Genomic DNA, 25,367 nt, shown 5'->3' on the forward strand with positions numbered 1-25,367 from the left:
CAGAAGAATTCAATATAGTGAAAATGAGTATACTATCCAAAGCAACCTATAGATTCAATGCAATTCCCTATCAAGCTACCAACGGTATTTTTCATAGAACTAGAACAAATAATTTCAGTTTGTATGGAAACACAAAAAACCTTGAATAGCCAAAACAATTGTGAGAAAGAAGAATGGAACTGGAGGAATCAACCTGCCTGACCTCAGACTATACTACAAAGCTACAGTCATCAAGACAATATGGTACTGGCACAAAGACAAAAATATGGATCAATGGAGAATACAGAAAGCCCAGAGATAAATCCAAGAACCTATGGATGCCTTATCTTTGACAAAGGAGGCAAGAATACACAATGGAGAAAAGACAATCTCTTTAACAAGTGGTGCTGGGGAAACTGGTCAACGACTTGCAAAAGAATGAGACTAGAACGCTTTCTAACACCATACACAAAAATAAACTCTAAATGGATTAGAGATCTAAATGTAAGACCAGAAACTATAAAACTCCTAGAGGAAAACATAGGCAGAACAGTCTCTGACATATATCAGAGCAAGATCCTCTAGGACCCACCTCCCAGAGTAATGGAAATAAAAGCAAAAATAAACAAATGGGACCTAATTAAACTTAAAAACTTCGGTACAACAAAGGAAACTATAAGCAAGGTGAAAAGAAAGCCTTCAGAATGGGAGAAAATGATAGCAAATGAAGCAACTGACAATTAACCTCAAAAATGCTCATGCAGCTCAATTCCAGAAAAATAAACAACCCAATCAAAAAAATGGGTCAAAGAACTAAACAGACATTTCTTCAAAGAAGACATACAGATGGCTAACAAACACATGAAAAGATGCTCAACATCACTCATTACCAGAGAAATGCAAATCAAAACCACAATGAGGTACCATCTCACGCAGTCAGAGTGGCTGCTATCCAAAAGTTTACAAGCAATAAATGCTGGAGAGGGTGTGGAGAAAGGGGAACCCTCTTACACTGTTGGTGGGAATGCAAACTAGTACAGCCACTATGGAGAACAGTGTGGAGATTCCTTAAAAGACTGGAAATAGAACTGCCATATGACCCAGTAATCCCACTGCTGGGCATACACACCGAGGAAACCAGAACTGACAGAGACACATGTATCCCAATGTTCACCGCAGCACTGTTTACAATAGCCAGGACATGGAAGCAACTAAACTGAACTGAACTGAACTGAAGGACATGGAAGCAACCTAGATGTCCATTGGCAGACAAATGGATAAGAAAGTTGTGGTACATATACACAATGGAATATTACTCAGCTATTAAGAAGAATGCATCTGAATCAGTTCTAATTAGGTGGATGAAACTGGAGCCTATTATGCAGAGTGAAGTAAGTCAGAAAGAAAAATACAGTATGTTAATGCATATATATGGAATTTAGAAAGATGTTAACGACGACCCTATATTCAAGACAGCAAAAGAGACACAGATATAAAGAACAGACTTTTGGACTCTGTAGGAGAAGGCGAGGGTGGGATGATTTGAGAGAACAGATTGAAACAGGTATATTACCATATGTGAAATATATGACCAGTCCAAGTTTGATGCATGAAACAGGGCACTCAAAGCCAGTGCACTGGGACAACCCAGAGGAATGGGATAGGGAGGGGGGTTTGGGACCAGGGGATACATGTACACCCATGGCTGATTCATGTCAATGTATGGCAAAAATCACCACAATACTGTAAAGTAATTAGCCTCCATTGAAATAAATTAATTAGTTAAAAAAAAAAGAATCTGCCTTCCAAATCGGGGGTACAGGTTCGATTCCTGGTCGGGGAGTTAAGACCCCACATGCCTTGTGGCCAAAAACACCAAACCAGAAGCAATACTGTAACAAATTCAACAAAGGCTTAAAAAATGGCCCACATTAAAAATAAAAAAAAACTTTAAAAAAAGTTTCTACTTTCAATAAGGCAAATTCAAGACATTGTGTCATTCTACCTCTGTGCCCTCCAGAGAGAACAGTTGACTTGTGTTAACTCAAGATTTTGACTGAGCAGCTGTCGCCCCATCCAAACACTTCTCACTGGTTCCCTTATGATTTTAAACCTCAAGTTTAAACTAAGACTGTGGTAGTGGTGGTTTAGCCGCTAAGTCGTGTCCAACTCTTTGCTACCCCATGGACTGTAGCCCACCAAGCTCCTCTGTCCATGAGATTTTCCAGGCAAGAATACTGGAATGGGGTGCCATTTCCTTCTTCAGGGGACCTTCCCAAGCCAAGGATTGAACCTGTGTCTCCTGAATTGCAGGAGGTTTCCTGCATTGCATGTGGATTCTTTATCAACTGAGTCACCATCTTACCTAGCTGTTGTTAATAAGTTGCAGTGATTCAAAGCAATTTGAAGAGGTACTGTCTCTTTATGCAATGTAACTCTTTCATTCACACTCTCATATTTTCTCTCTCTTTAAAAAATGTTTTGGAAGGCTATTTTAATAACTCATCTAGCCAAAAGATCAATTTTCACTGAGAATGACCACCATTCATGATATTATCACTAGAAAGGGCACCTGCATTTTCACAGGAAACTCTCAGAGCAAGTAAATAAAATTTCAATAATGTATGATTTTCCTTCCTCTATCCTCTTTTTCCAATGCATTTTTTTCGAAAGTTTTTCAATTTTTTTCCAAAGACTTTTCAATGCTGATTTGAATGATCAAAAATAAATTAGGAGATTCTTCGAGAATGATTATCCTATAATCTTTTTCAGAAATAAGTATGAAAAGTTGTCATAATCTTTACCAAAAAAAGTTAAATTCAACATTTTCCTTCCATCTTTCCACTCACTCTTTCCTTTTGCTCTCATCTCTCTTCCCTCCCCTTTGCTTTTTAATTTATCCCTGTAAGACAAATTGCGAGAAAGTGCCAGCATGAAATACCAGTGATACCAAGTATTAAGAAACAATTTAATTTAAAATCCAGGGCTGGAGTTTGAATTTGCCCTGAGAAAAAGAAATAAGGAGAATGAAAAAGTAACAATGTGTCAAAAAAAAACTTAGGTAGCCGGATACTCACATTGATTTTAATACCAGTTCATGACAAACATTAAAACTAATTTATTTACACCATTTGAATTGAAGTCGTGTCCAACTCTCTCCAACCCCATGAACTGTAGCCTAGAGGGCTCCTCTGTCCATTGGATTTTCCAGGCAAGGGTACTGGAGTGGGTTGCCATTTCCTTCTGCAGGGGATCTTCCTGACCTAGGGATCGAACTCAGGTCTCCCGCATTGCAGGCAGACACTTTACCATCTGAGACACCAGGGAAGCCATTTGAAGAGGGGAAAAATGGGTCTGGACTGGTAACAGCCGTACAGAACACAGATGTGTACAGAATACAGATGTGAAAGCCTTTAAACTAAAACAGATAAGAGCATTCACTCAAAGGCATTAATACCTTGCCATAATAATAACAGAATTAGGAGGTAAATGTTGAGGTTACAAATAAATTCTTTTCGTAGCCCTTAATGCTCATTTAGTCCACTAGCTTCTAATTTTTTAGTATAAGAATTCTGCCTGAGTTTTAAGCCATATGAATAAAAAGATACATATCAATTTTTTGGTCAAAGATTTTAAAATTCTAAGCTTATAATTTAAGAAAATATTTTCTATTATATTTACAATAACTAAGACTTAATAACAGAAAAAAGCTTCATTGAGGATGTACACTTAAGATTCTTCCTTGACCGCAGACGTCCATGTCTGCACCACCATTTACCGAAAAATGCTAATGAGATTCTAGGAGGCGAGTCCTGCTTCTCACTGTGCAAATGTGCTGAGATATTAGTGAGGATATGATTTCTCACACTCTGGCCTTTTGATGAAACGCCTTTCCACCACCAGCGTGTCATCTTATCCTACAATTTCACACATCAGCTGCCAGGGCATCTACCCGAGAGCCCGGTTTCACGTTGCACTAATGAGCCAACACCTGTTAGGAGTGGAGAAATCTGAACCTTGTTAGCCACTGGGAAGCCTCCTGGGAGCCGGGTGTTGAGCATTGTCACACTCACCGCCAGCGTGTCTGCACTGAGGACCCTGCCAGCGGCCGTGATGAAGTCTCCCACCAGCATGGAGAAGCCAGGCAAACCCAGGGAGAAGAAGCGGGGAGGGCAGTGCCTTATGATGGTATTTAGGATATCCTAGAAGGGGAGAGAAGAAGACACCACTGTTACTTTCAAGACCACAATTCCAAAGTCATCAGTTCATCTGTACATATGACCGGGCTCATTTTCAGTTGTGTCTGACCCTCTACAACACTATGGACTGTAGCCCGCCAGGCTCCTCTGTCCATGGCATTTTTTCCGGCAATACTGGAGTGGGTTGCCTTGCCCTCCTCCAGGGGATCTCCCCAACCTAGGGATCGAATCCATGTCTCCTGTGACTTCTGCATTGCAGGTGGAGTCTTTACTGCTGAGCCACCAGGGAAGCCTGGTACATAAGGCTACTGTGTGATTATCTAAGAGAACACAGACTCATGGGACTTTTTCTGTGAAAAAGGTTCTAGGAGATGAGTTAGTCCAGGGCTACTGTATTCATTTTACAGGTAAGAGAATGGAGGTGCTAAACTGTTCGTAGGGTGACTTGTCTAAGATCTAAATCGTGGCATTGGGACTAGACGCTTTTGCTTTTTTCATGCAGAGGCGAGCTCCCTGGATGAGCTACAGGAGTGTTTGTGTGTGTTGTGTGTTAGTTGCTCAGTCGTGTCTGATTCTATGCGACCCCATGGATGGTAGCCCACCAGTCTTCTCTGTCCATGGGATTCACCAGGCAAGAATACTGGAGTGGATTGCCATGCCCTCCTCCAAGGGTTCTTCTTGACCCAGGGATTGAACCCGGGTCTCCTGCATTGCAGGTGGACTCTTTACCATCTGAGGAGTGTGGAAGTAGATAAATATATGAAACCTGCAAGCAGCTGTCAATTCTCAACTTCTTCAGTTCATGAAAGTCAAAGCACACTGTTCTATGACAAACTGCTAAAGTCGGCAGAGATGGAAACTTCACTCCTCGGGTGACTGCAAGAGTGAAACAGTGGGAGTGGAGGGGGTATGGGGTCCCACTGGGATGGATCACATGGTGAGCAGCGCTCTGGGTAGAAGTGAATGGTGAGGCAGCTGTGCCCGGTGCAGCGAGTGGACAATCTCCCCCGGACACCAGGCCTCTCACTGGTGGATGGCCAGCTGGCCCCTGCCCGCCAGCTCTGTTCTGAGACTGACACCCCATTCCAGCCCATGGCAGACCGCCGCTCCCCTCCTGGATGGCATTCCTGCCATCCAAGGCTGGGCCACATCTCTGAAGCCATCTGTGTGAGTGTTTGTGTGCAAAGAGGATTAGTAAGAAAACCACAAACTGTTTTCATGCTTTTCTAGGCCAAGTGCATTCATCAAATGTACTGAAGTGCTACAGGTATGTGACTTGCAGTCATATAACCTAGAATTAGTCCCCAAAAGTAGGAGTAAGAAGAAAAACACATCAAAAAAAGTCTCCCAAACTTCTGGTTTGTTTTCCTCAAATTTCAGGGTGGCTATATGAAAATCCTTAAGATAATCCCGATTTAACTTGATTAGAGTAAAGGAGTCGCAATGTGCTACATCCTAACCAGTTAAGTCCTTTGGAATAAAAATAACCTCACTGAAAAACTTGTAATGGTAAAAGAAAATTTTCCTGTGTTCACAAAACATTTTTTTACAGTTTCTTCCTTACACAGTCAGCTCACTTCATGTCTACAAATCATTATGTTTATGTCCTTTAAAAATGACTGTGCAGTGCCTACTCTATTAAAACTCTTATATGGCAAATTACTTCACAACTACTAATGCAAGGTTTTAGCATTTCAGCAGACGTTTTCCTATACTGAAAAATAGAGAGATCAAACATAAATAAGCAGATAAAAGGGAGGAAGGAAGGAGGGAAGGGAAGAAAAACCCGAACCACGCTTCTCCTGGGTTAATGTTTAAACCTGCTGTAATCACGTCCTTTGATACATTTCAGTGTCCACATCAGCCAAGGCAAACATTCTAGGAGCTGAGCAGATGGACACTGCAGTTTAGAAAGTGTGTGGTCAACTCTCGCTCCAGGAGCGGAACAAAAGATCCACCTTTTTCATAATGAAGCCTCTGATTAATGCCCTGGGCTCCTCACCACACACCTGTAATTACTCACAGAGGTACACTCTGCACTGGGCCTCGTCGAGGGGTATCAGGCATCAAGGTCTCGGGCAGCAGATGGAAGCGCTCTTCTGTTGACATCTGCTGCCACGAAAGGATTCGTGCAAACCTGGCTTGCAAGGTAGCAGAATGCCATGCATGGGAAGATTAATAATGCAAACAACCATGATGTTAACTTGGTTAGGTTTGCCTTCATTCCATCTGTTGAGAGGAGGAACTGAGCCTTGATCCCTGTGGATTTTTAACATCTTTAGCACATACTTAAATCACAGATTTTGTTTTTTTAACCACTGGAATTGAGAGGTTTAATTTAAAAAAAGGGTTTTCTGGGATGAGTTTATGGGAATTAGGAACAAAATCCTTTAACAAGCTAAAGCCAGAATTTATACATGAAATCCATTTTCGCTTCACAAGTTTCAGATGTGTCAGGGCAATGAGCTGCAAACGGGGCATTCCAAAAACTAAGTTGCCACCAATGCTGAAGACAGCAGAAGTGCAGGCAGCAAGATCAAGTCCCAGGCTCCCCACCCCCTGGACTGCAGCCAGGCTCTTCAACAGAACCTGTTTCTATGGGCGAGAAGATTGGAAAGAGAGGGCAAGATGACAGATGGCTGGCCTGGCCTGCCCGCCACCCACGGAAGGCGGCCCCCAGGAGAAGCAGAGCCGCCAGATACAGCAGTGCTGGGCCGGGGTTAACGTGGGGGTTAAAGGGGGGGACTGTGTGGCCAGTTGGCCAACTTAGGGCCATATGCTGGCTTATTCCACTTACCCACACTAAAATGGAACAGCCTGAAGACTACATCTTAGTGATGACATTTTGAAATCAGGAACAACTGGGGTGCTAGGATAGCAGCTGCACCTTCCCAGAAGAGTGGGGTCCACCCAGTGCTTTGGCCATTTCCGGGAGGAGCCCTCTCTCGCCTTCCTCTCCACACACCCTGAGCACAGTGATGGCTGCGGTCTTTGCAAAGATGGAAATCCTGACACTGAAACTTTCCGCTCAGTCAGCAGGCCTTCGCAGAGACCAGACAGGACAGTGCTTCTCAAACACCAATTATACTGATACAACCCTCATGTTTTTTTGGTTTTTTGTCATATTCAAGTCTGAAGGGAACACTATGTCGTTTTTTAAAAAGTAACTCACTTTTTTTTTTTCATGTAAGTAAGAATGTTCTGGAAAACCAGTATTCTGTGTCATGCATGTGTGTGTGCATGCTCAGTCGCTCAGTTATGCCTGACTCTTTAAGACCCCATGGAGCCCATCAGCCTCCTCTGTCCATGGGATTTCCCAGTCCAATATACTGGAGTGGGTAGCCATTTCCTACTCCAAGGCATCTTCCCAACCCAGGAATCAAACCCGCGTCTCCTGCAACTCCTGTGTTGGCAGGCAGATTATTACCACTGCACCACCCATAGGAAGCCCCAGCCTGTGTCCTAAATAGGAAATAACCCTTAAATCAGTACAATTATAGTGAACCAAGGATACTGAATTTTTGCTAAAGGTTCCAATCGGATAGAGGCTCTCCCTGTTAAAAGCATAGTTTGCATCCTGGGCGGAGAGAGAATTCTGTCTCTGATCCAGCTGCCTGCCTGGGAGTCACAGGGCTGGCAGAGCCAGGGCAACGGTTCCTAGGGTGCGACTCAGGGCTATTTCATGCCTCTTCCTTTGTGGGAAATGGCCCTGTTCTGCAGTCAGACTCTGGCAGCGTGAAAAGAGTCCCAGGTCTGGGGTCAAGACCCCCTGCACGTGGTCATGGACAGATCACATTGTGCTGAGAACTTCTGGTTTCTCTTCCATAGCAGGGGCTGATTTCCCCTGGACTTGAATGTATCAGAAAGGATGTGAACACACACCTTTGTAAACTGGAAAGGGTCACACAGAAGTAAGTGGAGTAAAAACATAAGGGAAGGACTATGAAGGATTTTTGACTTTCTGTAATTTACTTTGTAGAATTCAGTGAACTACTATTTTGCTGATGCTCAGAAAGAGCTTTGTAAATTTCAAAGGTGGCCCCCAAAGCCTCTTAGATTACATTCTCCCTGAAGTTAAAAAACTACAAATTAATGCTCTTAAATAATATCCTTAGCAAAGAGTTACAGCAACCAGCCAAAGTGTATATAATTCACAGGGCAAATGATGAAATAAAAACAGGAAAAGCTCTTTTTTTCAGATTTGCTAGAGCCTGCTCTTCTAAGGAGTTCTAGAGTTAACCCCAATCAAGTGAGTCTAATAGCAAAAATTAGTTTCTTTTCCACATTTTAAACGGACTGAAAATAATGAGCAAAACAACAAGCTGAATGAAAAATGGACTCTAAAATAGGAATGAAGTTTACTCTTGAAAACTGACCAGCCTGAAACTCTTTCACATGCTTTTGTTCAAAGGAAATTAAATTCAATCTGCAAAAAGCTGGAGGAGGAGGAACAAACCCCCAAACTAGTATTTTCCTCTCATTTTTGGTTAAAAGTCCACACACATGCTACACTGAGTATGACAACTAGATTGTAAGATGATGATTATGGATGTATGGCTTATCCAGAGATTCGGGTTTATGGGAAAGGAACTGGTAGGAGCATCTGTCTCTTATCGCTGATCTTACAAAAAATCAGGTAATTCAAACAGAGGCGTGTTGCTTCCTCCCCTCCAAAGCACAGTTCTATAAACACGAACTGCATTCAGCCTAGTAAATGAATCGCTTTAATTGAATGCTATGTACACAGCAACTGGAAAAACCATAAGTGATAAGAAAAACATATGGTGATAGCAACAGAAATTGGTTTATTCATTTTGCATAGTGCTGTTTCTTTAGTTCTCTTATAATTGACCTTTAGAACGATAAATGTGTAAAATAATTTTGTTTATTATGGCTCCAAACCTTCCAACAATTACACAAAATGAAAATTTTAAAGGAAGGATTCATTCTGGAAGCATTTCCATTGTTTACATAATTGCACAGCTATAATTTAGTGCTCGTGTTGTTATGGAAAATAAAAAAGGGCCATTACAGGCCATTTCAATTCAAAATATTGCACAGTGGTGTCAAAAAATGGGGAAAAAATGTTCACTATAAAGCAGTTTAAAATGGATTAACCCTATAAACAGAAACATTTCAATATAGCATTTGATGAAATACAAGTGTTCAAGAAGCAGCCATCCTTCACATGGAATTAGAAATGTTGCAACTGTACTTTCACACCAATTACATATATATTATTCACTTAATATTTGCTCACGGCCCAGCAGATGATGGTGGTAACACAATAGCTGGCCATCTGTCTCCCTGCTTCCTTGGCGGCCTCGCGCCCGCTCCTCGGAGCAAACAGATCCGGTTATTCCCCCGAAAGCCACTCAGACCTTCCAGGAGGCCAAACGGAATTGTTCAGAAATAGAATCCATGTGCGCAAAGTGGCTGAAGTCCTCCTTTCACATCTGAGGGAAAATCCTAAACCATTGAATGATTTCCTCGCTAGTTTTCAGAAGACACCTTTTCTCTATAATAGTCTACAGGAAGTTCTTCTGTTTGGGAAGATGTGGACTGTTGGGATCCGGTTATCCCATTAATCTGGTTAACAGATCCCGTTCGTGCAATTACTAATTAGCAGAAGAAGTGAATGCAGAGGGTTACTTGGAACACTACCCCTGGACATAATCTAAGCTTTCTTTAACAATTAAAGAGGCAGGCACAATCCTGAAGTGCCTCAACAACAAATTTCTAAGTATCAATGATCGCCTTATTGGCGAGGCTGATAATGCTGAGTGACAGAAAAGTCATGGCTTCCGGAAGGACAGATCTGAAGAGCCGCCCCAAAGTTCAATCCCACGGTCCCCTCACTACCGCCGCGGAGTCTCTATCCTCTAGGACCTGCCCTCCTCTACACACCACAAACTGCGACCTGGCCCCGCCAGGCTCTGCAATGGTTCAGGAAGGGCTTTTGCTGATAAAAAGGCTTTATGACTATGGCCTGTAAGTCGATTTATGTTGATGTATGGTAAAAACCATCACATATTGTAAAGTAATTATCCTCCAATTAAAATAAATTCATTAATCTAAAAAAAAAAGAAGGAAAGAAAAGCCTAACAGGGACTTCTGGTGGTCCAGTGGCTAAGAATCTGAGTTTCCAATGCAGGGGTTTGGTCCCTGGTAGGGGAACTAGATCCCACATGCCTCAACTAAGACCCAGCACAGTCAAATAAATGAATAAAAATACATAGTAAGAAAAAGAAAGTCATAACAGATCATGTCATAAGCACTGCCCTTACAGAAAGTCACTGGAAATAAAAACAGAGGACAAAGCTTAAAAATTACTTTCAAGATCTGGGCCAAGGAATAGGCAGTACAAACAATTCGTTCTCTGCTCAAAAGGCCAAGTGTGGTGTAATCTGTTTGGAGGAAAGGCAGAGATTTTTATGCGTGCTGGACAAATGTGACTTCTCTGGGTGTAACTATGTTACCAAGGCCAGGAGAAATATGACAGGACAGAGTAATTGGGTTCTGTCGCTGGAGAAACAAAATCACCTCCTACTTCTCACCCTGAAAAGTGCTTTGGAGATGACACAGCAAAGGAGAGAGTGACAAACACAAAACAAACTTCTAAGGGTCACAGGCATTGCTGCTTGAACCATATGCATAGGCCCAGGGACAGAATTAGAAGGCAGATGGCAGAGAAAGCCACTGCAAACCACAAGCCCTACAGGAAAGCCTCGGATTTTTTTTTATGATTGCTTAACAATGAATCCCTCATCTGAGAAGAAAAACTCAGCTCGCCTTTAAACTGATGAAGATGGGCTGATTGCTCCAGGAAAAGGGAGAGACTGATTGGTTAACTGATTTTAAGAAACACTATATGAATTCTGATACTGGAGTTGACAATGTCACCAGCCTGCCTTACCTGCCTCTTTTTCTTTTTGTTGTCTATAAAAGCTTTAGATATAATTTACCTAGAATAAAAATTCACGCTTTAGGGAGTACAACTCGGTGGTTTTTAATATATTCATGGAATCCTGCACTGTCACCACTAACTTGGGAGGCTGAGAAGGGAGGCTGCAAACCCACCAGGAAGTCCTGGCACATTTACGATTCCAGAAGATGAGGGACGCTGTTGAGACTCACAGAGAGAAGGGACTTGCCAGCTGCCCCCAGCCCCGCCCCTCGGCCCTGGAGATGCCTCGATCTGCCTCTGTAAGGACCGTCTTAGCTGTGACCCTGATAAGCCTCAAATCCACAACATGACAGTTTGCACAACAGGCTGGCCTAATGAGGGTGATGCAGGTGCTTCGGAGTGGTGATTAACCCCTCGCGACGAGACTTTAGCAAGTGAGGGCTTCATGGAGCTGCTGCTGGTAAATGATGAGGTGGGGGATTGGGGGGAGGGGAGCACGAGGGCTGTGTCGGGCTTCCCTGATGGCTCAGATGGTAAAGAATCCACTTGCAATGCGGGAGACCTGGGTTCGATCCCTGAGTCAGAAAGCTCCCCTGGAGGAGGGCATGATAACCCACTCCAGTATTCTTGCCTGGAGGGTTCCGTGGACAGAGGAGCCTGGTGGGCTAGAGTCTATGCAGTTGCAAAGAGTTGGACATGACTGAGGCGACTTTCACTTTCACTTGGAGGCTGCGCCAGACTCGCATGTACAGACTGAGCGCTCAGCTTACTGGTCATGGACACTTCGTTCAGGAAGAGGACCGCCCTGGATAGTCAGATCTGTGCACAAAGGCATCTGTGCATCCCTAGAATCTACCAGAGCCTGGGGGGTGGGGGGAGTGGGTCGGAGGATGCTAAACTCTGCTTTTTCTGTGGCTACCACCTGCTTGTTGCAGAAGAGGCCAAACTGAGTCAAGTCTCCCCACGTTCTCCTCCACCCTGTCCTCAATAGCTTTGATTGTGTTCTGCAGCAGCAGAAGGGAGTCACAGCCTCACTGAGAACAGGCTGGTCAGAAACACACTAATGGTACCTAATCACGTGAGAACCTATAGAATCATTAAGGTAGGAGTTATCCCCATGAGTGAACCACGTTGTTTAGTTGCTCAGTCATGTCTGACTCTTTTGCGACCCCACAGACTGTAGCCCACTGGGCTCCTCTGTCTAGGGGATTTCATAGGCAGGAATCCTGGAGTGGATTGCCATTTCCTTCTCCAGGGGATCTTCCCAACTCAGGGATGGAACCTGCATTGGCAGGCAGATCTTCTTCACTGCCTGAAGATACCAGGGAAGCCCCAGGGAGTGAACCATGCACACGTATGTAGGTACTAGACAGGCAGCCACAGTGTTTCCAGGTTCACTTTTTGTCCTGTCTCAGGAATATCTCAGCTAGAAATAGACACTCCTCATGACAGTGAACCCGTCCAACCAGTCCATCCTAAAGGAAATTAGTCCTGAATATTCATTGGAAGGACTGATGCTGAAGCTGAAATTCCAATACTTTAGCCACCTGATGAAAAGAACTGACTCACTTGAAAAGACCCTGATGCTGGGAAAGATTGAAGGTGGGAGGAGAAGGGGACGACAGAAGATGAGATGGTTGGATGGCATCACTGACTCAATGGTCATGAGTTTGAGTAAACCCCAGGAGTTGCTGGGACCGGGAGGCCTTGCGTGTTGCAGTCCATGGGGTCTCAAAGAATTGGACACAACTGAGTGACTGAACTGAACATGATACTGAAAAGAAATTCTTAGAGAAAACCAAACCATAAGCTGAACACACTCAGGTGCCGCCCAAGGCCATGGCCAATGTGCAGGGCAGGTGTAATTGTCATCACTACTGATGCCAAGCAGAACAGTTCCTCACCCTCACGCAAAGACCCAGATTAGGCTCCAACACACACGCCTGTTTTCTTAGAAAGAAGTACCAAAATCCATGAGGGGAAGATTCACTGAGTCTGCGTGACAGTGTATTTAGTGTTCCTTGGGACCACAAAACCTTAAAAGAAGGAAGATCTGAAATGTCATCATTCGACCTTTCCATTTTATACACAGGGAGTAAGAGGTCAATCAAGGCCAGAAAGAGACCAAGGTGTGGATACAAATCCAAGCATCAGACGAGAAACCGTGACCTCGGGGTCAACGAGGACCCTCTGGACATCCGTAAGCAGAGAGCCTTGAATGCACGGCACCACACTGAGGGCGACACTTAGCTTCCAAGGGCAAAGTATTCTTTCACTTCGTTCACTCTGCTTAAGAATGCAAATATATTTTTAAAGCTATACTTTCTTTCAAGTGAAGTCAACAAGTGGCTGCTGTGGCTTAAAAATGTGCTTCCGGAATGTATACACTAGACACACAGCCCTGAAGCCCATGGAGGTGTGATCACAGGAGGGAACCTCCTCTAAGCAGTGACCTCTAAGGGGCAGGGGGCAGCTCTGTACAGTTGAGAGTGAGGCCCAAAGCGTAGGGACCCACTGGGGATCAGCCAGCCCTCCAGGGGGACCCAGAGAAGGAAGCAACAGGTGACACTTAGGCTTTGGGTCTTTACAGAAGCACCATCCTGCACACGCTCACCCAAGACTCGAGTTAAAAAAAAAGGTATTTTATTTTAACGTCTTATTACTAAAAGGCTCTCTTTTGCTAACATCTCTCAAGCCCACAAATACCTACCAAAGGATATTTTTCCACAGAAGAACAAAAGAGAACTGCTGCTTACTGTTGCTTTAGAAAACAATGTTCTCTCTGAACTGTGTTCCAGTAAATAGCATTAATAGCTGAACAATCTGCAATTACCACCCTGCCACTTATTGTTACGGGTTAAAAAGAAATCAACACACAAAAAGAGATTAATCCCCATAAGGAGAGCACTTCCTCCCAGAAACAAAACTTCCATTTACAATGCTCTTCTTGACGTTGTTTCCTCGTATCCAAGCCCGATCTTGATGGACCATAACTCACAATCATGATTTAAAAATCTCCTATATTAAAAAAAAAAAAAATCCCTCCCTTCCAAATGTAGTTGAAGCAGCCTTCTCCCCCAAGTAACTGTTTAGGACTTGAAATGGGAGAAGTCATCTCATTTCTTCTCTGCCTAAAGGAAACGTGGATTTTCTCAAAAATCTTCATCGAGTTCTAAATGGTTAAAAAGGATATTGTAGGTCAACAGGCGATATTCCTGTCACAGGGAATCCTTTCTGTTATCTGGCACCAGGGTTTCACTGTGCTCACCTTTCCAAGGCCCCCAAGACAGCCACTAGGACCCCACTTCATGGGACAAGAACCTTAAGCCAGACAAGCCCGTGTGGTCACGGATAAGGAAACAGAGATCCACATGCAAGGTCAGGGCTCAAGCCCCACAGTGGATGCCCCTTTCCTTAGGCTGCCTGTGTGGTGGCCAGGCCAGCTGGCCTAGGACAGACACCCCAGAGCGTAAGAGGCTGCAAATCCCAAATTGGTCATGTGCCTGGTGTGAACCGGACACTGGTGTGAACTGGACACTGGTGTGAACCAGACACTGGGCTCGGAAGTCCCCAGGCCTGATCTCTCACCAGACAGGGCTCAGGACCTCTGAAGAAAGCCACCATCTGTGCCCATGGGCCGACCTGCCACCACACAGGCTGTGCTCTGCTCACCTCCCTGTCGGTTCCCTGGGTGGCCCGCATGGGGGAACAGAGCCCCCCTGAGCCCCTCCCCGCTGCAATCACACCTGCAGCTGCATCCCCTCAGCCAGATTGGGCTCTGGACAAAATATATGTTGGATATTTCTCATGTTGATTCTGAATTAATCAGTTCACTTCACGTGTTACTTCTTCAATTGATTTTTTTTTTTTTTTTAATTTATTGGCTGTGCTGGGTCTTTGTGGCAGTGTGGGGTACTCTCTAGTTGTGGTACACGGGCTTCTCATCATGATGGCGTCTCTTATTGCAGAGCGTGGGCTGTAGGTGCACCGGCTTCAGTATTTGGGGCTCCTGGGCTCTGGAGCACAGGTTCAGGAGCTGTGGCACATGGGCGTAGTTGCTCCAAGGCAGGTGGGATCTTCCTGCACCAGGGATTACACCTGTGTCTTCTATGTTGGTAGGCAGATTCTTTACCACTGAGCCACCAGGGAAGCCCTTACTTTACAAGCTGAACCATAGGAACTGTACCTTCCTCCTCTTTTTTGCAAAAACAGTCCCATGTTGGTAATTTCCATACAGTTCACCTAAAACACCTGCCTGCCCTGCTTCAGTCTCCCTGGTTAAACCTTCACATGCTTTCCTGCCCTTGGTTAAGCTGGGAGCTTCTTTTCATCCTCTGATGGCTGCCAAAATGCATGGGTTAATTCACAGGGCCTGTCCCTTCCCCTGCCCTGGTGCCCCCGCACAGCTTCTCTTTGCTGACTCTCTGGGTTGTAAAGTCTTTGCTGGAATCCTAGGCACTGTTGGGTGTGACATCCCAGGCCTCTACTCACTAGATGCCAGCATGCCCCACTCCCCACTGTGACAACCAGAACGTCTCCAGACACACCCAACATCCCCAGAACTCCCCCACGGCTCAGGAATTCCTATTCTCCCATCGGCATGGGCAAGCTTGCCACCGAAGAAGGTCAATGTCTGCTCTGAAACCGATGAAGCCAAAAGCTCAACCAGAAGGTCCAGCTCAGAGGCCACGGTCACCTGTTCCTCCCCAGGATGAACGTGGGTTCAGGGAGCTCTCCTGTGATTCCTTTGATGCTCTATCAATTGACACATTGATGGAGTGTCCACTCCCCCTGAGAGCCTGCTAAGGAAGATTCTGGCGACTTGGGCTTCAAGAGACCATGGATCTTCCAGAGAGAGGCCTTGGGGTAAAAGAATGTTTTCTCTGCTGGAAACTGCAGGCCAGCTCATACACTGCATGGTGAGCGTATTCAGTAGGAATACAAGATTTTAATTTTCCACATATATTGAGTTGCTATATTGCATTTTTATTTAATGTACGTCATGCAGTACATGCTTATTAGACCCTGATGACTAAACAGATGTAATTAGTATCCTTCACTGGTAGCATGTACTTGAAAGTCTTGACATTTTCAGGTCAGGAAGGGAAGTCTGACAAAAGCATAGTGTTGGCCTCTCAGGTGGCCCATTCCTCTCAGGACCACCCCCTAGGCGATCACCTTACACCTTTTGAAGTCATGGAACAAGTTGGCAGCACACGTGTCACCCTCATCACTGCAGCCTCCACCATCTGTTACCTTTCACATAGTTCTACTTTCCTTAGTTAGGTGTCAGGGGGCTTGGACTGCAGCTTGATGAAAATAATTACTGGTTTTACAGCTGAAAAGAGAAGGAAAAAGCCCTGCAGTCTGTTGTTTAGGTGCAGTCATCTATCTTAAGTCTCCATGGCCATTGAGAAACTGAACCAAGTTATAATAGAATGTTCTTTGATGAAACTTGACTCATCTATGGCTTGTCCATTCTCACAAAACCTTATGGGGAACACTCAGGAACCAGTGGATGCTACCTAATACAAGACTGACTCTGTGATACAGACATTTCATCATTTGGGGTCTGGACAACAAGCACACAGTAGGAATCATTATTCACGTAAGGATACATGTCAGGAGATGACTGACACACACCACCTAGCCTTGTAAATATTTACTCTTCCACCAAACCTAAAACTTGAAAGTTTCATTTATTGCTACAATAAATCCTTTTTTCAGTAAAATACCAGTCAATTTGACTAATGTAAATTCAAACTAACAGGAATTACATTTTTACAAAAATAGAAGTTTATTTTTAAGCATCTAATTACTTTCAAAACAAACAGCAACAAAATGGGCTAAGGCAACATAAAATAACTGAGACTTTTAGAAGTTCTAGCTTAATAACTGTAAATAAATCTACAGTTTGCTGGAATTCCAACAGGATTAGAGAACACCTTCTCTCATGTGGAGAGAAAATGTGCCTGGAAGTCTTTCCCATACATTTCTACTTCCCAACAGGTGAGAATTCTTTGGGGACACCCCTGGGTGTACCCTCTGACACACCTGCTGAGTCTGCCCTGGTGTTGCGATGTCCATGGTGAGGAGGGGGTTCCATCCTGCCCTGCTCCCACTTTTTCTCAATTCATCACCTTGCTTTCCCGAACCAATGCTTGCTTTGAGAAAAAAAAAAAAATGAACACAGTGCCAGGAGATCCTGCCTTCTCAGGGCACTTAGCATTCAGCCCTATACCCCACTGGGCTGTGATAGCCCACACACAAAACACACAACATACATGCACACGAGTATATAAATACAAGGGGCTTCCCTGGTGGCTCAGTGGTAAAGAATCTGCCTGCCAATGCAGGAGGCACAGGTTCGATCCCTGCGAAGGGAAGATCCCCTGGAGAAGGAAATGGTAACGCACTCCAGTATTCTTACAGGGAGAATCCCATGGACAGAGGAGCCAGGTGGGCTATAGTCCATGGGGTCGCAAAAGAGATGGACACCATTTACTGAGTAAAACAGCAACAACAAACAATATAAATACACACACAGACACGTATACACACATATAAACAAACTCACACACGCACATAAATCCTCGCCAGGTCCTCGTCCCCTTGCCCATTTCTGTGCCTCTGGTCATCAGCACTCCTGGCCACGGTCCACCCCACACAACCACCGAGCCTCAAGCTTCCTAATGTGCTTGTGCTCAGCTCCCCATTATCCATGGGATGAACTAGGCTCCAAACAAGGCTCTCCCCAGTGCTGCCTGGACCCACATCCACATGTCATGTCCATGCACAGATCAGACACTAGATCAAAACCACCCTGGTTGTTGCTTCTTCAACGTGGCCTGAGAAACCCCATCCTACCTCTTGTCCTCCCACCATCCTTGGAAGTCTTGCCGGATGCCCACTGCCCGTGAGCTGCTTCCAAACCAGCCGACGTCTAGGGGTGTTCAGCATGGTTCCATCTCTGCAGTGGGCATTGCTCAGGCGGCCCTTTGCACAAGAGGATGGATGTTACAGACACTCATTGTCTGTGGGTCTCGTACCACCAGATACGCCCTCAGAACCGGGCTGGTCTTTACTATGGTGGGGAAAAGTGCTCAACGTGAAAAGGTCACTGAAGCTTTTACTGTATTGAGGAAAGGACAATGTGGCCCTAATAATAAACTACCTGACAATAGATCAGAGGACCCAGTAATGCTCAAGAAAGGGCCTCCGAGGTCCCCCGGACCCCCTCATCCACTTGATCGCCTGTGGTCGGGCAAGGTCCCCATGGCCGGTGGGGGACAGAGCTCAATCTAGTGCCCAAGTCTGGGAGTTCCCAGTATGAGGCTTGTCATCCATTAAAGTCAAATGCTGAATATATTCTAAAGCCATGTGAAATCCTGGAGTCTGGGAATATACATTTTCCCATTCTTAAAAACCTTAGGAAGAAGGCCTGCAATTTGTCTTATTTCACTCATTGTAACAAACCTACAATTTTTAAAAATTGTTTTTTGATGAAGCTTTTAAGATAGCCTTCTAAAGTTCCTCTACTGACACACATCAAGGTTATCATTTAACCTTCCCAACATTAGATGGACCTTTAAATTTATAAATATGCACTTTATCCTGCTGGCACCAAATTAAAATCCCATGAATTTAAACCTGGGTAACAATCACTCTCTGTACAGAATAAGAACTTTAGAGATGTATTAGAACTATATCCTTGGATAGGAGATAAGTTAGGTCTCCAATCTGACATGTTAATTCTTCACTTTTTCTAAAACTAAACATTCACTGATGTTTTGCCGTAAATATATTTATAAATTTATGTATAGCTCACATATATGGTTCTAGTTATGTCTAAATTTCCAGCGAAGAATGATTCTTTGTCTGAGAAAAGCTGATGCAATTATTACGTATTGCTGCATGATACAGGCTGTCTGGGGTTATTAGAAGAAGCAGGTACGGCCAATTTACAAGTGTCACCCCCGCACCTTGCTTTCAGGGCTCACTGCTGAGCCTCATGCTCACCGAGGGGCCTCTTGGGATCTCCTTACAAATGACTGTTTATTATTATATTATTCCATCATGTATCTCATGAGAGGAGGTTGTAACATCCGTTAAGAAAATCAGGAACTGTTGTGACTTCTATGATAGAATATTCCTCTGTGCGTGATGTTTAAAACTATGTTTTCTTTAGCACTGGTCGGGAAAAGATGCACTAAAATGTATAGCAGGGTGAAAGCAAAAATGTTCCTAAAACAAGTTAAATACTCTTGGCTACAAAACAAATTAGTCGGGGGAGAGAAGCGGGGAGAAAGAAATGCTTCCAGTGCTTTTAGCACCTGAAACATCAAGCCGCGTGGATCCCACACCACAAATGCCTCCTAGGACATCACTGGGGGAGCCAGGTTCTTGCAAACTAAAGATTTCCTGTGCTGAGTCTGAGACAAGAGGGGTTTCTATCAGGGCATTAGAAGGCTCATAGACTGGCTAGAGGACCCAGGCGTCAACCCTGCCCAGCCAGGCACCCAGCCACTGGGGTGCGGCCCCAACAGGGTCTTGGCTGCCAGCGATGCAGGGGCAGAGTGATGCAGGCTGCCCCACCTGCCGTCTAGAGCCACACGGGGCCCCTGCTGGGCTGGAACACGGCTGGTTGTCAACTGGCCGCCAGGGTGTCCAGCCCTCCGGCATCGATCCCACAGTGGGCACGTGCTGCCTGGGGTGGGGAGTGCCTGGAAAGGGAGCCAATGGCCAGGACACATGAGAAACATCCAGGTCACAAAGGTCACTGGACACGTCATTCCTCGTACCTGACCCACAGCAGGGGGAGTGGTTGTTTCTCACTCAGTTCAGTTCAGTCGCTCAGTTGTGTCCGACTTTTCGACCCTGTGGACTGCAGCACACCAGGCCTCCCTGTCCATCACCAACTCCCTGAGTCCACCCAAACCCATGTTCATTGAGTCGATGATGTTACCAAATATGATAACAGGACTTCCCTGGTGGCTCAGTGGTAAAGAATCTGCCTGCAAATGCAGGTTCAATCCCTGGCTCAGGAAGATCCCCTGGAGGAGGGCATGGAGACCCACTCTAGTGTTCTTGCCTGGAGAACCCCATGGACAGAGGAGCCTGGTGGGCTACAGTCCATGGTGTCGCAAAGAGTCAGACACAACTGAAGCGACTGAGCATACATGTACAATAATGCAACCTCACAGATGAAAATGACAAAGACCCTCATTTCCCAAAATTTCTATATGCAAATTTGCAACCATAATTGCACTGATGTAAGCTCTGCATTTAAAGGCAAATTTAACTTTGATGTATTTAACAGACAAATTGCATTAAGACCTTCAATCTGTAAGTCATTGTTAAAAAATAGTTTACTTAAATTTTAAGCAAAGAAAACTTTCCAGTCTTTGATATATGTTCTTAGAAACATAAAAATAACATTCCTTTCCTCAACTGTCCTTTTCCATTTCACACATATTGATCTGTCCATATGTTTTAAATAATGATGAAATTAATAGGAACTGTTTTTAATAAATCCAAACCCTAGCTCCTTTCATGTCCACATATTCAGAGGGGGAGACCGAGGTGAAAAAGCTGCTTAAGTATTAGGACAAATGAAGCAGAACCGGGAACCGCTTTGGAAGAAAAGCTGGTGAGGAACCGGGTAGGAGCAAGGGAGGGTACTGCGGGGGTGGGGTGGGGGTGGGAGGAGGGGTCCAAAGGAGGAGGACTCTGAGCAGGGGCAGGACTGAGGACAAAGCTCAGGTGAGACAAGACAGGAGGAGGGACGAGGTCAAGGCCTGTTTGTTTGCCCGGCATGTACGGTGTTGAATCCATGGGAGAGACAGACCCTGCGGAATAAGGCAGGCTTCCCGAGAGCTCTCATAGCCCTTCTTATGTGTGGTGCTGGGCAGATGCCCTCAATATCTTTTGAGCCTTAGCTATTTATACAGCGGGTCATGATATTTGTCTAACTGAACTCCAGAGAAGAATCGATGGACAACATCACGAGTTCCCAGCACCGGGTCTGGCGCTGCGGTGGTGCAGAGATGGCGCCCCTCCGCCTCCCCCAGCCCAGACACAGAGCAGCAGGCTGGAGGGAAGCCAGCGAGAAGACCCCCTGCACAACCAGTCCAGGCAGTCCCAAGAGCCTTCCTGAATCTTACTCATAATTTATAAGTTATTTTTGAAAGTCTTTACCATCTTAATTATTTTCTAAACCAGTAACAGGATCCATTTTTTCTTTAAAAATTCAGAGTCAAGGAAAAATAAAGCTATTTCAAAGCATTTTCTCTATCACATCAATAAACCATAAACTCCCGCTATACACATCTTACTGTGGGACATGTCACTTGATAAGGCCATGGTTTTATCTATGAAACTGTTGAGTAACTGGTCCAAACAGTATTAAAAACAGTTGGTTTGGAATGTGCTACAGTTTGAATTCTGGCTGTTTGGTATATGTATTCCGATTACTTTTTTAGAATACAGAAATGATTGTATTTGTTTATGTAACTAATTTGTTATTATACTAGATGAAACTGCTACTTTTTATGACTGTAACACAGAATATCATCAGAGAGATGTTTTATAATCTTTGTTAACGAAAAGAAATCTTCCATTACTGTAAGTGCTCTTATGTTCGAAAAAAAGATTTTTTAACATTTTAGATCTTATTTCTAATTCCACACTTTCTTAGTCACTACTGACATGGTTTTGCTCCTCTAAGATCTGGGAAAGCATCTGTAACTTGGGCCTGGAGGCCACAGCACCAAGCTCCCCAGGGAGCTGGGTCTCCCAGGAACTTCCAAGGCTCTGTGTGGTTGGTGAACCACCGTTGTGTAGACAAGAGTGCCACCCAGAGGCCAGAGGAAGAAATTCACCTTGGATTTTATTTGGAAGACAAAACTAATCTGTTAAAAATCTAAAATTGATTAGCTAGTACTTATTTCATTAAAAACTAAGGAATATTTTTTACAAGGTTCTCTCTGCAATAAAGAAGCTGTCTAGTGCCAGGCTACATAAAAGCGCAGCACTTTGAAAACTCTTACAAGACAGAAAGAGTCATGAGATGATCCAAGTCACAGGTGCACAGTTCATCAATTAAGAAATTGAATTTAACTGTATTCATTATAGTACATGCTTTCTTTGCTTTTTATAATTAATATAGCATGTGTTTCCAGAAGTCATAGAAGTTCTGGAGCAACCACCATGACCTATTTAGACATGTGGACCAAAAGTTAAACTAATTACCGGAGACATTTCTTACTTAAATGAGAAAAGTTTCTTTCATTAGAAAGCCTTCTGCGTAATTTACTTCTGGCAAAGGAATAAAGTTTATTTAGAGTAATTCTGTTTGGCAGACAGTCATCACTTCTCAAACATATACCAATAATTGTTAAGGTTACAGCAAAATAGTCAATTCTATGAAACATAAAAACATGAGCTTCTAATGGTCGAAACAAAAGGCTGATCATAAAATAGAGATTTATGATATCCCTGTTCTCTTTTAGAAGTCTGGATGGTGGGATTACTACTAGCAGTGGGCCATCATTTAAGATTTATGTATTTTACAATGAACTACAAAAGATCAAACTTAAGCAAAAATAAGGCATACATTAAAGTGTTAAAATTTTACATATAAACTTTGAAAACTCTTTTCTACCCTGCAAAATCCCATTTTTGAAATAATGTTAGGGGTTCTCAGATGTTATAATATACAGATCTCATCTCATTTTACTGTTTCATTTCTACTCCAACACACTTTAAAATAGAAAGGATTCTCAGTTCAGTTCAGTCGCTCAGTTGTGTCTGACTCTTTGCGACCCCATGAATTGCAGCACGCCAGGCCTCCCTGTCCATTACCAACTCCCGGAGTCTACCCAAACCCATGTCCATCGAGTCAGTGATGCCATCCAACCATCTCATCCTCTGTTGTCCCCTTCTCCTCCCACCCCTAATCCTACCCAGCATTAGGGTCTTTTCCAATGAGTCAACTCTTCGCATCAGGTGGCCAAAGTATTGGAGTTTCAGCTTCAACATCAGTCCTTCCAATGAACACCCAGGATAGATCTCCTTTAGGATGGATTGATTGGATCTCCTTGCAGTCCAAGGGACTCTCAAGAGTCTTCTCCAACACCACAGTTCAAAAGCATCAATTCTGCGGTGCTCAGCTTTCTTCACTGTCCAACTCTCACATCCACACATGACTACTGGAAAAACCATAGCCTTGACTAGATGGACTTTTGTTGGCAAAGTAATGTCTCTGCTTTTAAATATGCTATCTAGGTTGGCCATAACCTTCCTTCCAAGGAGTAAGCATCTCTTAATTTCATGGCTGCAGTCACCATCAACAGTGATTCTGGAGCCCAAAAAAATAAAGTCTGACACTGTTTCCACTGTTTCCCCATCTATTTCCCATGAAGTGATGGGACCAGATGCCATGATCTTAGTTTTCTGAACGTTGAGCTTTAAGCCAACTTTTTCACTCTCCTCTTTCACTTTCATCAAGAGGCTCTTTAGTTCTTCTTCACTTTCTGTCATAAGGGTGGTGTCATCTGCATATCTGAGGTTATTGATATTTCTCCCGGCAATCTTGATTCCAGCTTGTGTTTCTTCCAGTCCAGCGTTTCTCATGATGTACTCTGCATATAAGTTAAATAAGCAGAGTGACAATCTACAGCCTTGACATACTCCTTTTCCTATTTGGAACCAGTCTGTTGTTCCATGTCCAGTTCTAACTGTTGCTTCCTGACCTGCATACAGGCTTCTCAAGAGACAGGTCAGATGGTCTGGTATTCCCATCTCTTTCAGAATTTTCCACAGTTTATTGTGATCCACACAGTCAAAGGCTTTGGCATAGTCAATAAAGCAGAAATAGATGTTTTTCTGGAACTCTCTTGCTTTTTCGATGATCCAGCGGATACTGGCAATTTGATCTCTGGTTCCTCTGCCTTTTCTAAAACCAGCTTGAACATCTGGAAGTTCACCGTTCACGAATTGCTGAAGCCTGGCTTGGAGAATTTTGAGCATTACTTTACTAGGATTCTAAACACACCTATTTACATGACTTTCTGGAAAACTCGTTCTAGAAATACTAAGTGTTTACAGCTGACTTCAAATTTATTTGTATTAAATTCTACAAAGCATTCTACAGAGAATGTACAGCTGATTATCATTTCCAAGTAGATGGTTTTCCTGCAAAACTTAGCAAAATACTGCTTTAAGGTACAGGGTTGTTAACTGCACCTTCCTCTCTTGGTTCTGTCACTGAGGGATCTCATTAATATCTGTGAGTTAATTTTCTTTCCTACTTTTACCCTTAATCTTCCACATGCCCTGAGTTGCATCATTCTATAAAACATGCTTTCATCCACAATGATGGCTGCAACATATCTGAGCAAGGAGTACAAACAAGTCTACTTACACATCCCTACTTCTACATGCATCTAAGTCCAACCTGCTCGATAGATGTCCACTGCACGCTGCTGGAAATGCAGTGAATATGACAGAAGCAACACAGTAGGACAGTATGGTATTACTTCGGGGGAAAAGCTCAATGACTAAAGCTCGAAGAGTTTAGCAGGAAACATTTCACAAGGGTTTTAAATAAGGCACAAGGCAAGGCTGGCAAATTTGGAGAATGACCTCTTACATGTATCAAAAGGTTTGTGTGTCGGCATCATATATTCGAAGCATCATACAAAGACAGAAAGGATGGCTACTCAGTAGTTCACAAATGACTCAAGTTCACTGATAAGTATTATCAATTTAAAGGGTAAATTCTGAACCATTCCCAAACCTATAATTAGTCAAGAGGAAGTGAAGTAAAAGTCGCTCAGTCATGTCTGACTCTTTGCAACCCCATGGACTATACAGTCCATGGAATTCTCTAGGCCAGAATACTGGAGTGGGTAGCCTATCCCTTCTCCAGTGGATCTTCCTGGCCCAGGAATTGAACCAGGGTCTCCTGCGTTGCGGGTGGATTCTTTACCAATTGAGCCATCAGGGAAGCCCAGTCAAACTATCAGTCAAGAGGACCTGGTGCTAACATTAAATGCCTTCACATTTCTTAAACTCGTCTCTTTCCTTTTTCCCTTCTCCAATGCTACCATCTTAGTTCTTGCCATTAAAAAAAAAAACAACTATATTTGTTTAATCACCTCCTCATTAATCTCCAGGCCCAATGTCCTACTCTATCTTAGCACTGTTACATTTCTAAACCCATCCTCCAAGTAAAGTCCAGGACAATCCCAGGCTTCACAAACCAATCATGTCACTTGCCT

The 25,367-nt window shown here is 43.8% G+C and overlaps 1 protein-coding gene and 1 long non-coding RNA gene across 8 annotated transcripts in view; both read right to left on the reverse strand.

Moving 5' to 3' along the window:
- RALGAPA2 (Ral GTPase activating protein catalytic subunit alpha 2) overlaps window positions 1–25,367 on the reverse strand; it is a 287,034-nt gene that overhangs the window by 126,800 nt on the left and 134,867 nt on the right. For all 7 annotated transcript variants that reach the window (XM_081558721.1, XM_081558719.1, XM_081558720.1 and 4 more), the window contains one exon: window positions 4,053–4,181. In XM_081558721.1, coding sequence (XP_081414847.1) covers window positions 4,053–4,181 — 129 coding nt within the window. The remainder of the gene's footprint in view (window positions 1–4,052; window positions 4,182–25,367) is intronic.
- LOC145532830 (uncharacterized) lies at window positions 14,944–19,933 on the reverse strand. Its single transcript, XR_014073599.1, has 2 exons — window positions 17,591–19,933; window positions 14,944–15,219 (listed from the first exon to the last, which is right to left on the reverse strand). It is a non-coding gene; the product is annotated as an uncharacterized LOC145532830 (long non-coding RNA).

Source organism: Giraffa tippelskirchi, chromosome 13 (assembly GCF_054371585.1).
Source record: "Giraffa tippelskirchi isolate mGirTip1 chromosome 13, T2T-mGirTip1v1.2.pri, whole genome shotgun sequence".
NCBI classification, from domain to species: domain Eukaryota; kingdom Metazoa; phylum Chordata; class Mammalia; order Artiodactyla; family Giraffidae; genus Giraffa; species Giraffa tippelskirchi.